The following is a 13604-nucleotide window of genomic DNA, read 5'->3' on the forward strand; positions in this document are numbered from 1 at the left end:
TGATTCAAATCCAGAACTGATAAGCTGGTCCACCTTTCTACTACCACGTTTCTAGATCCGTCACGTAAACCGGTATAAGAAACCTCCATCACTGCGCTGATCAGCGTTAGTACCTATATGCATGACCATCTTACTGTAACACGCTGCACTCACATGCATGCTGAGCACGACCGCCTCTCACTCCACAAATATGCTAAGGTGATCCCGAAAGTCTCTAATTTGAGCCCCAGAGATTATCAAGCGCTGTCTTCACACCTCCTCCACGGAACCGTAATTTAATTTCATAGGCGAGCTGCCATTGTTCAGCCACTATTTTGGTCTCCGCCGCAAAATGCCGAAATGTCACGCCGTCGGCTAGGTCGGGCTTTGCGCTTGTTTAGCCAAGCAACCGCAAAGCGCAGTGTTCGCTCGTTTGCTCGACCTCCACCCCATCCACCGTTTTCGTACCCAAGGCAAGCTTCTCTTCCGACAAGCTCGTCCCTCTCTGTACTTTTCTCGTGAGTATTCTTGTGGTCTATTTTGGGTGAGGCACGATGAGGGCTGACGACATTTCGGGTGGAGCACAGCCTACTCGAAGACCCGACAGAACTACGCAATACCATCATGTCTGACCTTTGCCCCGTCTACGCGCCCTTCTTTGGTGCTATGGTGAGTACGCTTTCGCTGTTGGCTGGGGTGGACACGGCGGATGGATGGGTAGGAGGATGAGGGACAGTGATGGCGATGGGAGAGCGCGTGATGTAGCGGGGTTCGGATGCTGACTGGTCGCTTGCAGGGCTGCACTGCTGCCATCGTCTTCACCAGTAAGTTTTCCCCCTCTGCATTTACATGAAGCTCGTTGCTAACATTCATGTTCAGGCATTGGAGCCAGGTATGTCAACCCGCCTAGGGTGATGGAGCGCGCTGCGGGAACAGAAGGCTGACTTTGGCGTCACGCGCGCAGTTATGGTACCGCCAAGTCCGGCGTCGGCATCTCCGCCATGTCCGTCCTCCGCCCCGACCTGATGATGAAGTGTGTCGTCCCCGTTATCATGGCTGGTATCATTGCCGTACGTAGCCCCTCGTGCCCTCGTGTTTGCAGCATGACACATTCTTACGTGTTTCGTGTTACGCCGTTCCCTGCTGCAACAGATCTACGGTCTCGTCGTCTCTGTCCTCATTTCGAGCAACCTCGGTGGCCAAGTGTCGCTTGCGGCCAGCTTCATTGATCTCGGCGCTGGTCTTTCGGTCGGTCTCGCTGGTCTCGCTGCTGGTTTCGCCATTGGTATCGTCGGTGATGCTGGTGTCCGTGGTACCGCTCAGCAGCCCAGGTTGTACGTCGGCATGGTGAGTTTCGAGTTCAAGTAGGACCGTGTGTAGGCTCTGACATTGAATATGCTCCGAATGTAGATTCTTATCCTTATTTTCGCGGAAGTGCTGGGTCTGTACGGTCTCATCGTTGCTCTGATTATGCACACCCGCGCTGGTGACATCGCTCCAGTAAGTAGTCAGCATTCTTCCCCGCGTTTGCAATGCTGACGTTGTTCATTTCTACGCAGTGCGTATAAGCGGAGCCCATGGTCGTAGGTACGAGACCTTCGCAACACGATCGACTACCTTGGAGGAGCAGTTGGCACGCTTTGCCAGGGTTGGCGCGGAGCGAACGTGGCTGGGTACAATATGCTGTTCGGCTCTGCGCGGGCGTCTATTCCGTAAAGTGCCATATCGCGAGTCATTAATGATACGACGTTTTCCTGTTTACCATCTTTTATCTGCTTCGTTTGAGTGAGATCGTCGTGTGACAAAGTGTCGTGGCCTGTGAGCTGGAGGTGAAGTGTCCACCACGTCAGCCGCCCTGAATGAGGCATTTGGGCTCAAGGAACGAGGAACGGAGTTAATTCAACCGAATGAAACTCGTGCCGGCTTCCGTGCTGGAAATATTCGCTGTTGAGGAGGTGGCGACGTGTCTGTCCCTTGAACTTGACTCTCAGCGTACTCGCACTCTCTGCTTTTTCATGTCTCTCATCCTCTCGTGAATCCCGGTGGTCGCATCTTCATTTCTGAGTACAGCAGTCTCGCGTGTCATCGACTTGACGTACCCGGTCGCACCGGCGTCTCTGCCATGCACTCACTTTTTCTGCTTCCGCCTACTCTCCTCACCTTCCTCCTCGCCTCTCCTATTCTATTTGGACCCACCTCCAGCTATGCTGCGTCTGCGGAGCCCACATCCCACAATGACCAGTTCCGCGAGATCGCCATTCGGAGAACGCCCGCCGACGCCAATGCACCAGTTTGCTGCCTCAAGCCCCTCGAACCGCTCGATTCCGTCGAGGAAGACATACTTCTCTCGTTCGAGGAGTGGAAGGCGCGGCAGCTGCAAGATGTCAACGCCTCCGGGCGTGCAACTTCGCGCTCCTCCCCTGGTCACGGCGCAGACACGGAGTACAACGACTCGCTCGCCATTCTACCCCCGGGTGCTGGAAGCGGAAGCGAAGGTGCAGAGGGCCCCACGGCAGACGACCAGCAGCAGCAGCAGCAGCAGCAGCAGCAGCAGTACCTCCTCTCCCCGCACTTTCGCATACCGCTGACAGACCGGTTCAACTACGCGTCCTTGGATTGCTCCGCGCGCGTGCACGGTGCGCACCGCAGTGCCAAGTCCCCGCACGCCCTCCTGGATGCGAAGAAGGACAAGTACATGCTCTCTCCGTGCACGTCGCGCGCCCCTGCGGGAGAGAGGCAGTACGTGGTTGTGGAGCTGTGCGACGATATTAGGATCGACACGGTGCAGCTTGCGAACTTTGAACTGTTTAGCGGGGTGTTCAAGGAGTTCAGTGTGTCTGTTGCGAAGACGTTTGTTGCGGGCGATGGGGAGGGATGGGTCCCGGTCGGAACGTATAGGGCAAGGAATGTGAGGGGACTGCAGGTGCGTTTTGCCGCTGCATTGTGTGTCGAGTTTAAGCTGACGTTCACCCGTCTATCGCGGTTCGCTACCTACCCTTCACTATCTGCCCTCTTCGCATAGTCCTTCCACCCACCGACGTCGCTAAGCGCCTTCTACCGCTTCATCCGGATCGACATCCACTCGCACTACGGCAACGAGTTCTACTGCCCCATCTCGCTCCTGCGCGTGTATGGCCTCACGCACCTCGAGGAGTTCAAGTGGGATGTCTGGGTCGAAGAGGCCGAGGAGCGCGCGGGCATGCAGCGCGCTGCCGCGGCAGACGCGCAGGCACGCTTGGCTGTCGAGGCTGCGCCGTCCCCTGCTCTGGAAGACGCTGAGGCTGAAGCTGAGGCCCCAAGAACGGCGACTGCGTCGGACGAACAAGCCACAATGACTGGGTCAGCAAACACTGACGGGACAGTACAGGGCCAGGAGGCGATCTCGGCAGAGGCCCTCCCGGACGCGACGAGCAGCGACAAGACGGACCTGCTCACATCGTTTATGGATGCGCTCGAGTCGGGGCTGCCGTCGCTCTCGGACATACGCGCTGACTTGCACGCCACTACGCCCTATATCCCCGTTGAAGACTTTTCAACTACGATATCGTTATCGACCAGCGATGCTTATGTTTCCTCGCCGGCGGTCACGGCTAGCGCGGAAGGGGGCGCGAGCGTGGTGTATGCGCGGTCGGAAGAGGTGGCAGGCGCTGCGAGCGCGGTCGCGTCGACCGCAGAGAGCCTCGCGAGCGCGATGGAGCAGGTGACAGCGGACGGCATGCCCGGTTCGGCGGCTGTGCCCACACCTGGTTCGGCCGCGGGCGACCAGGGGCATACGACCGCCGCTACTGCCGACAGCTCTGCGGTAGAGTCGGCGTCGTCTGGCTCTGTGACCTCGGGGTCGACGGCTACCGGTTCCTCGGTATCCACCTCTCAGGAATCGCAAACAACGCACTCTGTCTCTTCCACTCCGAGCCCCAGTTCGAGTTCCAGTACCACCTCGATGCCGCACCCACCGCCGCCTGTCTTTGGTGGTGGCGGGGAGAGTATTTATCGGACGATCATGAATCGGCTGACTGCGCTCGAGGCGAACCACAGCCTGTATGCGCGCTATGTCGAAGAGCAGACTACCGGCGTGCGAGAGGTGCTGAGGAGAATGGGCGAGGAGATGGGTCGGCTCGAAGGATTGGTGGGTTTTGCTCTTTCATTTTGTGTTACGTAGCAGAAGGCTAATTGGACGTTTTGATTGTAGGGAAAGATGCAGGCGCAGATGTATCAGCGAAGCGTGCACGAGTGGGAGCGGCAGCGGCTGAGGCTCGAGATGGACCACGGGGAGCTGCTAGAGCGGGTAAATTACCTTGCGGATGAGGTGTGTGCCCTCTTCGTTTCGCCAAAGTTCGTTCATTGACTGAGTGTCTTTGTTGGGTGGAATTAGATTGTCCTCGAGAAACGTCTCGGCCTCGCTCAGCTCTGCCTTTTGCTCGCCGTGCTGGTCTTTATGGGTCTCACTCGTGGCTCGAGGACTATGGATGCGGCGGATTATCGACGTATCCTTCGCCACCAGGCCAACACGCCTTCTCGGTCATCGTCGGTACGTGAATGGGGTAGACGAAAGCTTAGCCTTAGTGGGCTTAGTCATACGTTCGGCGCACCGGGGGAGTGGATCAAACTTAGAAGTAGGACGCCGAGCAGGACGCCGAGCAGGGAAGATGGGATGAAGCAGAGGAGAGGTGTCGGTGAGCCATTTTTTTATTTCCCGTTTTTTACCTGTTATTATCCAGGTACTAATCTCGACATCATCTACAGGGTTCGACTTGAGCGAGGACAAACTTCAGTTCCCGTCGCAGCCAAGTGTAAACGGGAATATATCGGACGGCGTTGAAACGGGATCATCCACCGTTGACCAAGGGCATCCGCCGGCCCTCGATCGCCCTCCGATAACCACTAATCCCGCTGCGCATCACTCGAGCCCGACGCTTGGACGCTCGTCATCGTCTGATGTAAACACTACGCCGGCTTACATCCACCTGGCGGCAGAGAGCCATACGACACATCGGCCCGCCCTCGTGGCATCTATGGCTGTACCAGCATCTGCCGTGGCATCGTCCTCTAAGCGCTCAAGCTCTGGTCTACGTACACCTTTACGCAGTCACGCCCACCACGCCCACGCCCACGGCTCGCACAACGCGCACCATCGCGCCGCAGACGTCTGGTCGCCAGGACTGGCACGCCCGCGACTCGTGCGCACCAGCTCGTCCGCGTCTGGGTCGGGCGCGGCGCATCCCCTCCACGCCTCGACTTCGCTCGGATCTGGGCTCGTCAACATCGATCGCTTTGCGACAGGGTCGGCGTTTGTACCGCGGAGCGCAAAGAAGTGGGCGCGGACGGCGCATTTGCATGAGGTCAAGCGCACTATGCGGCCGGGTAATGCCGGGCACAGGGAACGTGAGCGCGAGCGCGAGAGGGAGGTGGAGTCGGCGGGGAAAGGCAAGGAGCGGGATAAGGAAAGTGACGCAGAGGATGTTTTCGGTCCAACTATAGCTTCTCATGAACGGAATGGCTCGGCGATCAACCTCGCAAGTTTGGCGAAGGAGAAGGAAAAGAGGGTGCGCGTTGTCAGTGCAGGTACGAGCGAAGGCGACGCTGGGGCGGACACGGATGCGTGGATAGACACAGATACCGAGACTGATCTTGGGGATGTCAACGGTAAGGTTGAGGACGAAGTTGAGGAGCCTGGTACGTCGTAGCGTTCGCTTGGCGCACGGCTGTCTTCTGTCTAGAGTACTGTATGCTTTGTGCCATCTTTTACGTTGGCTTATTCTTGGCTTTTTGGATGTTTTTACGGTTCACCACGTTCGTCGCTGCTGTTTTATGCACTTATCACCCATCCTTTTATTGTAAATATAGACGTATGCATACAGTTAGAGGCCCAGAAGGGTAACAAAGACACACATCGCGTTTATGCACAGATACGCATGTGAGTAGGAACAGGCGATGTCAGACGGGCATTTCGCAAGGAACGAGTAAATGTGAGGAAAGGGGCATTATACAGTACCTTTCCTTTCGATCGCTTCGACGACGGCGGCCCAGTAATCCTTCGATTCATATGGTATAGGCGAGACGCTCTTCAGGCGGGGAACGAGGTGAGCCAACAACGATGCAACATTGTCCATAGTTGATGTGGGAGGATGGGCCTTGTTTTCGTATCCCATATACAGCGTTGATATTCGCGTAAAGCACGGGAGTGAGCTGTGGGACGTGAGGTACGACTCTACGTCTTTGGTGGTGATGGTGGTGGGAACCGAAATATCAGTCGCTTGTGGCAGCGCATGCATCAGGCTGACGAGATCAGCAAGGGTCAACGAGTTCTTTAGATACTTGATGGATAGAGTTTCCAAACGCGGCCAGTGAGAAGCAAGGTCGAGCATCTGTGTACAGGACATGGAGATGGGAGGATACTCAAAGGAAAGTTTTAAAGACGCGAAGTCGGGAAAAGACGTCAAAGGGAGTAGCCCCTCGTAATGACTGAGAGGGCTTTGCTCCGTGTCGTCACGGTGGGCTTCGTCGTCCGAGAGATCAACTTTCGAGAAGCGATTAGAGCATAGTCGTTGAAGCATCGCCGTGAAATGAGCGAATGAGCCTGTGCAGGCTGAGCTACACGTGAAACTTGATAGGCGAGATGTTTGATCGTATGGAGAAACGGATGGTATAGCTAGAAGACGTTCTAACGCTCGTAGAGCCGTGCTGGTGAGATCCGCCGTTATGACAAGTGCTTCCAAGCTGTTGAACCGGAAGATATTGCCAGACTTCAACCACGATGACTTTCGATGAGCGCGAATGTCAAGAGATTGGAGGTGAGGGAGCTGACTGAGATGAGAAAGCATGTCGTCGTTGACAGGCCCACATACAACCTCGCGGAGGTATTGCCATGAGCATATTGCCTTCGACATTGACGGGGACGGTTCAGCGGGCTCGCAGAATCGCAAAGCATTGGGGAAGTAATGAAATGCGAACTTATCCATCATAGGGCAGGCGAGAGAGATGTTCGGAGCGTAACGAAGAGGATCTCCTCCGGTAGCGTTGACGGGATCAACGATGAGCAGATCTCGGAGGTTTGGACCCTGGAAAGTGTCGCCAAGTCCGCGAAAACTGGTCTCTCCTCCTCCGAATAAGGTGAATGACTGCATTTTTGGAAATAGAGATGGGATGGGGCATTGACAAAGGTCGTCGAGAGCCTCCTGAGAGAGCGATACTTGAGCGAAGAAGAGGTGCAAGTTGAGGTTTACGACGCGGGCAGCGTAGGATTGCAGTATCTTCCAGTCCCTCGATGTTGCCTTACGCGTAAAGACCTGTGCCCATGTGGTTAGATCAGTATTAGTGGTTCATAAAAGAAAAGGCTCACAAGAGTGCTGCTGCTTCTGATCGTCCAAAGATCATCAGGTAAACACCTAACGAGATTGTGGAGCTCAATACTCGAATACAAAGCGTCAAGCGCGGTCTCTTTGAAGGACTTGTTAACTCTAGCGAGCCTGGCTAAAGTCGCGTCCCTCTTGAGGTGACCTGCAATGAAACATTGAATCTCTGAGACGTTCAAACATGGGTGCATGGCAGAAGGCGTGATGATCGGTAGATCAGATGGGCACTGGGATCCGAGACGATGAGGAGAAGAGAAAAGAAGGACGGGCAAGGGGGTCTCGGACCGGCGAGGGGTTAACTCAGGTCGGATTACCCCCGAGCCCCGTCGCACCCTGGACTAACTAACTATGTAGACAGGGGCTACTCCATATATAGTAAATAAATATCACGTGTGCATTGAATGTCAGCAGAATTACACTATGCTGCTAGCCCCTATATCCATCATACTGCCCGCTACCCTCAACGCCAAGCTCAACGCTCACGACAAGGCTCACATCGCCAGTGCTGCCTACGCTGCAAGGGAGCACGGGAACACTTTAGATGAAACTAGAGTATAGTTAGTTAATCAGAAGCAGACGAGGAATGAGAATAAAACATACCAGTACTGTCTCGCACCCGCGAGCCGTACACTTAATTATATCCGGCTCGGATGGCAAAACACGCTCGCCGCAGTAGCAGACCTTTGGGTCGTCGGTATCTCGTGCCTTGCGCTTTCGGGCCGAGCGACGAGAGCCGGCTTCTGCGTCATCAGCAATGGCGGGCACGCCTGCAGGCGGTATAAATGGGTTGAGGGCGATGTCGCCAAGGGATGAGAGACCGGCGTCGAGACTCGGACGCGCAAGGAGGGGAGCGGCGAGCGCGGCGTCATCGTCGTCCGAGTTGGCGAGGCTCTCGTCGATCACGCCGGAGGATGAGGGACCAGTACTAGTGTCGAGACTCGGACGCGCAAGGAGGGGAGCCGCGAGCGCGGCGTCATCGTCGTCCGAGTTGGCTCGGTTCTCGTCGAAGGATTCCTCGCTATCAGAGGATGACGAGGACTCCGCCTCGGGCTCCAATTCGCAGATCGTCGTGCTTGTAGGTTAAGAAGTATTAGAACCGAATACTACGAGAGAAACAATAAGTAGAAACACGTACCTTGTAGCCGCATGCACACTATGTGCTGCCGAGATGACCACCGGTACTTCCTTCCCCTTTTTCGAAGTCTGTGGTGCTCGAATTCGCCGGTTCCTCCATATTGTCTCCATGGCGGCGCTTTCGGCATTTGTGAGCTTGTACTGGCCTTGATAGCCCTCGTAAGCAGCCGGCGTATGAACCCTTTTGAGGTGAGCTTCGAAGTTGTAGCTCCAAACTGCGGGCGAACCACGTTCGCAAAGTGGACACTCGATTGGATGGTTCGTGGAAGGGGCAGTGTCAGCTCGAAACTCGCGTGCAACCCCATAGCGGAACTTGATGGGGTTGACACACGAGGTCTTGTCGTGGTCGATGCTGAACGTTGCGTTTCGGCCTCGAGTCTTCTTGAGGTAGGTGCGACAAGCTACAAACGAACGTAAGCACATCCCGCACGGTTCGAGCTCACGCTCGACATGCGGGTCAAACAGAATATGTGAGCCGATATGGGCAAGGGCGAGATGTGCCGAGTCGGCGTCGAATGTGACCTCGGGGGAACAGCTAGGGCAAGCATATTCCCCGGTATTGTGAGGGTCGGATGATTCACTGTCAGCTGAAAAACATAGCGCGCCTGAGAACGTGTGATAAGTCATACATCGAGTAGAGTCAGTGGGATGAGCACTCACCAGATGCCTCCACGTACGGAAAACCAAATGAGCGAGGGTCAATAGATACGATTCGATGTTCATTATGAGGGAGTAGTCGATCACGGAGAGTTGCGGTGAGGGAGACAAGAGAAGTCGATTCAAACAAAAACACCTGTTGGCCCAGAGAAGGAACAACAGTCACAGGGTCAACCGGAGATACGAGAAAGCCGGGCAGGTTGGGGATGTGCAATGATAGGAGCAATGCCGACTGCCAATCGTAAGAGTTCCCATCGTCATCGTGGAAAGTTCCCGCACTGAGGCCGAACAACTGGATTGAAATCCGCGCGGTATCCTCGCCGAGCAGCTGGATAGGGAGATCGTCGTGCTGCACCGAACGAAAGCGGATGCCAGTTACTTGTCCAAGACCGAGGAATTTTCTGCCGTTTGAACTGAACAAGGATGCTACTGGGCTTCCGATCAGAAGAAGGGGCTGGTCCTCCTTATCCTTGGCAACATGCAGAAGTCCATCTGGACCGAGCATCGCACAGCCAGAGTATCGTGCCTCCTGCCTCACGCGTCGAAGGCGATCTGTTGATGTGGCAGACTTTCTGTACAGGAAACGGTTTGCAAGGGCACGGGACTTCGGAACCATCGTCCCGTGCCCGTCAATGTCAACCAAGTTCGAAAATGAGGGCTTAGCAGTTTTCTTCTGAGGATCAGCTGCTAATGCCCACTCCGCTTCAGCTGCGGAGTCCTCAAGTTCCTGTATACCTTCAAGACAAGACCCTTGGATACCTGCTGCCAAAGACGGCACGGGATCTGTTACACTCAATCAATAACTATTACATAAACTCGTTTGTAGGAATAAACTCACCATGTCGGGTAGAGTCGACCTCTTCATCATCCTCAGCGGGCGGTGACACTGCTTCGGACATGTGGCGAGCTCCGCGCACCAGTAGCACACCATGAGGGGCAAGGATCGATGCATTCGGTGTAGCATCTACGAATGCAAGGCGAGCTTTGAGAGAAGGGTAGGCGTCCTCGATCAGCCGACGGCCTTGCTTCCAACAGGTCAATAAAGTTACGTTCGCGGGAATGAGGTTGCTCCGGAAGGAGCGAGGATTAATATGGTCAGCATCGCGTAGGGGTATTTCATTACGGTCCAGGCTTGGAAGGTGAAGCCGGCGAGGTGCCTTGTCCCATCGCGGATAACGTGCGAAGATGTTGGCGACTGAAACTGTAGAAGTGGAACGATCTCCAAGCTGGATCATATCAAGGTTCGCGTCATTGCCAATCATGGTGCGAAGCACTCCAAAAAGCGATTCTACCCGGTCAGTCCCAAGGAGCACAAGGTAAAAGGGGATGGTGGGGCTGCCGACTTTGGCTTTTGCAACAGTGAAGTAGACGTTCTTTATCATAATCATGATGTCCACATAGAGCGGGACCGGGAGGAAACGAGATCCACCTCCTGGAGATGCAAACAGAGCGAGTGCAATGTGGGCGGCTGCGCTGAGATAGGTGAGCTGTTCGGATAGGCTGAGGTCGATACAGATGTAGGGGAGGAGTAGATAGCGGCAGAACTGCCCAAATGTTCGTAGCGCATCCCGGGTCTGTGCATAGATGGCGGCAGACCCATCTTTTGCACAAGGGAGATCCCAGATATCCCGGAGAAGCTGATATGCTGTAGTGACATCCTGCTTGTCAGCTACATTGAAGAGTGAGTCAACATGAGATTTAGAGTGGCCCTCATCCTGGAGGTGCGTGCGCACAACACCAGGCTGGAGCACAACCTCCTCCACAGTGGTTCCATCAGGACGAAGTACAGTTACTCTCGCACGCTTGAAGACGTGTCTTCCGTCTTTATCGCAGGTGATATCGTCATCGCCGACGTGATAGTCCATCAGACGGAGTTGTGACAGGTGAGCATAAAGCGGTGACGAGGGAGAGAGCGTGGTCTTGAATGTGAGTATTGCCAAAGCACGGCCTCGGCGGGCCTCTCCATCTGAAGCCAGGCTCGCTATGCGGATGTTCTTGCACTGAGGACTAGACTTCACACTCTCGAGCGCTGCATTCAGCAACTCTGCATGAGCCTCAGCGGATTCACGCTTAGAGGTTCCAGAGAGAAGGAATGGACGTGCAGCGTAAACACGCGTGTCGTCGCTGTTGAGCAGCCCGAGGGCACCGACAGTGGCCTGGAATAAGTGAACATAATTAGAACAATAGAATTAACGGCCACACGCGTGCGCGTGTGACCACTGAAGTACTGATACTTGTTTCCCACTTACCTCCACCGCCAGCTCTACCTCCCCGGTGTCGACCTCCTGTAGCAGTGAATCGACGTCCTCCATGCTCGAAAATGTAAGGTTCGTCTTGTCTGCTGACTCCCGTGCAACGCCCATGATGTTGTTCGTGCGATCGCACCACCTCAAACGCTTCTCCACCGCAATTTCATCGAACATCAAGGTCGCAAGTATTTGACCTCCCTCGAGTTTCTTCGCCGCGTCTGCAAGATCTTCTTCAATCAACGATAGTGTCGCCTCAAGATTATACATCATCTCTTCAATGGTTGGGAAGGCTGCTGAGGGCTGGAGTCGGGGGACTACCGTGTGTTTCCGGAGGGTAGACGATGCAGGCGTGTCCATCGTTCGGTGAGCTATATCAGCTACTCGCTTGCCTCCCAGATATAAGAAAAGCAGCCCGATCATATAGTGCTCCTCTTCATATCCCCGGGGGTGATACGCCCCCACCGCTGCCTTCTTGACGAGTTCAAGGACCTTGAACACGCTGTAGCCACGGCGGAACGCCGTCGACAAGACACGATCAATTGCGGGAATGCGCTGACTCGAGATGGCCACCAATGTCTGCCTCTGGATGTTGAACGCCTGCTCGATGCGCACTAGCCTGCGTGCATGGCTGAGGAGATGGATGCGGGTGTCGTCAATCATCTTTGACTTTGCCCGAAGCATGGACATCATGTGGCCCGGACCGAAGAATGCGTATGTAGTACCCTCTGCAATTCCCTTCGTGAAACGGTTGATGATCCCAGACAGCGTGCCATTGGAAGCCAGCTGGCTGCACAGCAGACAAACGACGCCCACGCCTGATACAACCCCCTCACATGTCCACGCGCGCAAGAAGAAGCAGCCGCGTCTCGTCTCGATTTCCCATGGGACGCTTTTAACAGCGTGGAGAGCGATTGGGTACAGGAGAAAAGGGCTTTGGCCCTTGGGAACATGGAGTTCAAGGCCAGTGCAACGGCACGTTCGTTTCGGCCGGTGTGTGACAGTCTTGATGTACTCTATCTCTTGCGCAGGCGTTGCCTCCTTGCTCACCCCGTCCGGCTCAACACCGGCGATATCATCGCCATCGTCTACATGGCTGCCCTCTCCCTCTTGCGGCGTCTCTCCCAAGCTGGAATCAAATGGTATGTAGTCCATAACTCGACGAGGGAAGCAGCTGACGTACTGCAGTTTCATTGCCCCAACCATAACACCAATCTTTCCCTCGAGAACACTTCCTCCAATCTCCCAAGCCGTCACCTCTGCGTTCAACCAATCAACCAGTCCGTCCATGCCGAGGCGTCCGCGTCGAAGGTGCATCGCAAACTCGGCGGCACTTGTCCCATACCCAACTAGGTTGTTCAGGATAGGGTCAAGGAGCTCCCAGGCGTCCTTTTTGCATGCAGGCGTGAGGGGCTTAAGTGTCGACATGAGCTTCCCAAGCTTGTCGTCGCTACCACCCTCCGGTATCGAGTCTGGCAGTCCTGCAAGCGCCTCACGAAGCTGCCGCATGAGGTCTCTGGCCTTGACGATGTCTGTGTCGACAGCCGGCTGTGCTCCTTCCTCAGCCGGAGTTGATGCGAAGGCAGGATTGTCGGCGATTACCTGGGCAGGCGTTGACGCCTGCACGAGCATGGGTGCAAGTGCGGGCGCTATGGGTGCAAGCGCGGGCGCTACGGGGGGAGCTGTCGACGAGCCTTTGGACGAACCAGCCTTCGCCCGAGGGACTAAAGAAGCAAAGAGGGAGGTGAGTGTCTTCTGGACTTTAACCGTTTCTCCCCTCTTCTCTGCTGCCTTCTGTGCCTTCTCCCGTGCTTCCGCCTCCTTCTTCACCTTCTCGGCCTGATCCTTGCATGCCTTGCTCTTGAGGTGCCTCGAGCCGAAGTTATTGACCCCTCCCATGCCCAGCTTCATGGTAATGCCGCATTTCGGGCAGACGACCTTGTTATCGTCGACCGGGAGCTTGCTGAGGTCAACGCCGTCTATGATACCAGGTGGATCAGTCTAAATCGTAATTTAGGATGTTTTTATGTTTATTTAATGGCGAAATCACTGTACCATGCCTCTGGATCGTGTTTGGATAGAATCAACAGACCATCTCTGAGGCCCGAGCACCGATTCAAAGGCAAATAATTACTATATCGGGTAAATACTATGCAGGTCAAACTACCGGCGATCCCGCCCCTACCCTGGACTAACTAACTAACCCCGGGTCCGGAATCACCGGTCCGAGACCCCC

At 55.2% G+C, this 13604-nt stretch overlaps 4 protein-coding genes across 4 annotated transcripts; 2 read left to right on the forward strand and 2 right to left on the reverse strand.

The window, feature by feature from the left end:
• The first annotated feature begins 397 nt into the window (after positions 1–397).
• CONPUDRAFT_124614 (vacuolar ATP synthase 16 kDa proteolipid subunit) lies at positions 398–1765 on the forward strand. The gene is made up of 8 exons (XM_007770633.1): positions 398–497; positions 567–648; positions 776–803; positions 859–871; positions 944–1049; positions 1132–1326; positions 1390–1479; positions 1539–1765. The coding sequence occupies exons 2-8, from the start codon at positions 604–606 to the stop codon at positions 1545–1547; spliced, it is 486 nt and encodes a 161-aa protein (XP_007768823.1). The 5' UTR covers positions 398–497; positions 567–603; the 3' UTR covers positions 1548–1765.
• A 153-nt stretch (positions 1766–1918) lies between these two features.
• Positions 1919–5798, forward strand: CONPUDRAFT_165623 (uncharacterized protein). The gene is made up of 5 exons (XM_007770634.1): positions 1919–2902; positions 3002–4105; positions 4169–4285; positions 4352–4652; positions 4723–5798. Exons 1-5 carry the CDS (start codon positions 2102–2104, stop codon positions 5661–5663), a joined length of 3264 nt encoding a protein of 1087 aa, XP_007768824.1. The 5' UTR covers positions 1919–2101; the 3' UTR covers positions 5664–5798.
• Positions 5799–7725: 1927 nt separating this feature from the next.
• CONPUDRAFT_124616 (uncharacterized protein) lies at positions 7726–9092 on the reverse strand (the record flags this gene model as incomplete). Its single annotated transcript, XM_007770635.1, has 3 exons — positions 7726–7878; positions 7932–8403; positions 8467–9092. 3 exons carry the CDS (start codon positions 9090–9092, stop codon positions 7804–7806), a joined length of 1173 nt encoding a protein of 390 aa, XP_007768825.1. The 3' UTR covers positions 7726–7803.
• Positions 9093–9105: 13 nt separating this feature from the next.
• CONPUDRAFT_55848 (uncharacterized protein) lies at positions 9106–13303 on the reverse strand (the record flags this gene model as incomplete). Its single annotated transcript, XM_007770037.1, has 4 exons — positions 9106–9881; positions 9961–11278; positions 11372–13150; positions 13199–13303. Coding segments are annotated over 4 exons (3978 nt in total), but the record flags the coding sequence as incomplete, so codon positions are not given.
• Positions 13304–13604: the final 301 nt, after the last annotated feature.

The sequence above is a fragment of the Coniophora puteana genome (genome assembly GCF_000271625.1).
Source record: "Coniophora puteana RWD-64-598 SS2 unplaced genomic scaffold CONPUscaffold_6, whole genome shotgun sequence".
In the NCBI taxonomy this organism is placed as follows: domain Eukaryota; kingdom Fungi; phylum Basidiomycota; class Agaricomycetes; order Boletales; family Coniophoraceae; genus Coniophora; species Coniophora puteana.

Coding starts and splice junctions, on each gene's coding strand:
- CONPUDRAFT_124614 (XM_007770633.1), top strand. CDS start 604: ATGTCTGACCTTTGCCCCGTCTACGCGCCCTTCTTTGGTGCTATG. Junction 649..775: donor CGCCCTTCTTTGGTGCTATG/GTGAGTACGCTT, acceptor GGTCGCTTGCAG/GGCTGCACTGCTGCCATCGT. Junction 1,050..1,131: donor TCATGGCTGGTATCATTGCC/GTACGTAGCCCC, acceptor CTGCTGCAACAG/ATCTACGGTCTCGTCGTCTC.
- CONPUDRAFT_165623 (XM_007770634.1), top strand. CDS start 2,102: ATGCACTCACTTTTTCTGCTTCCGCCTACTCTCCTCACCTTCCTCCTC. Junction 4,106..4,168: donor TGGGTCGGCTCGAAGGATTG/GTGGGTTTTGCT, acceptor TTTTGATTGTAG/GGAAAGATGCAGGCGCAGAT. Junction 4,286..4,351: donor TAAATTACCTTGCGGATGAG/GTGTGTGCCCTC, acceptor GGGTGGAATTAG/ATTGTCCTCGAGAAACGTCT.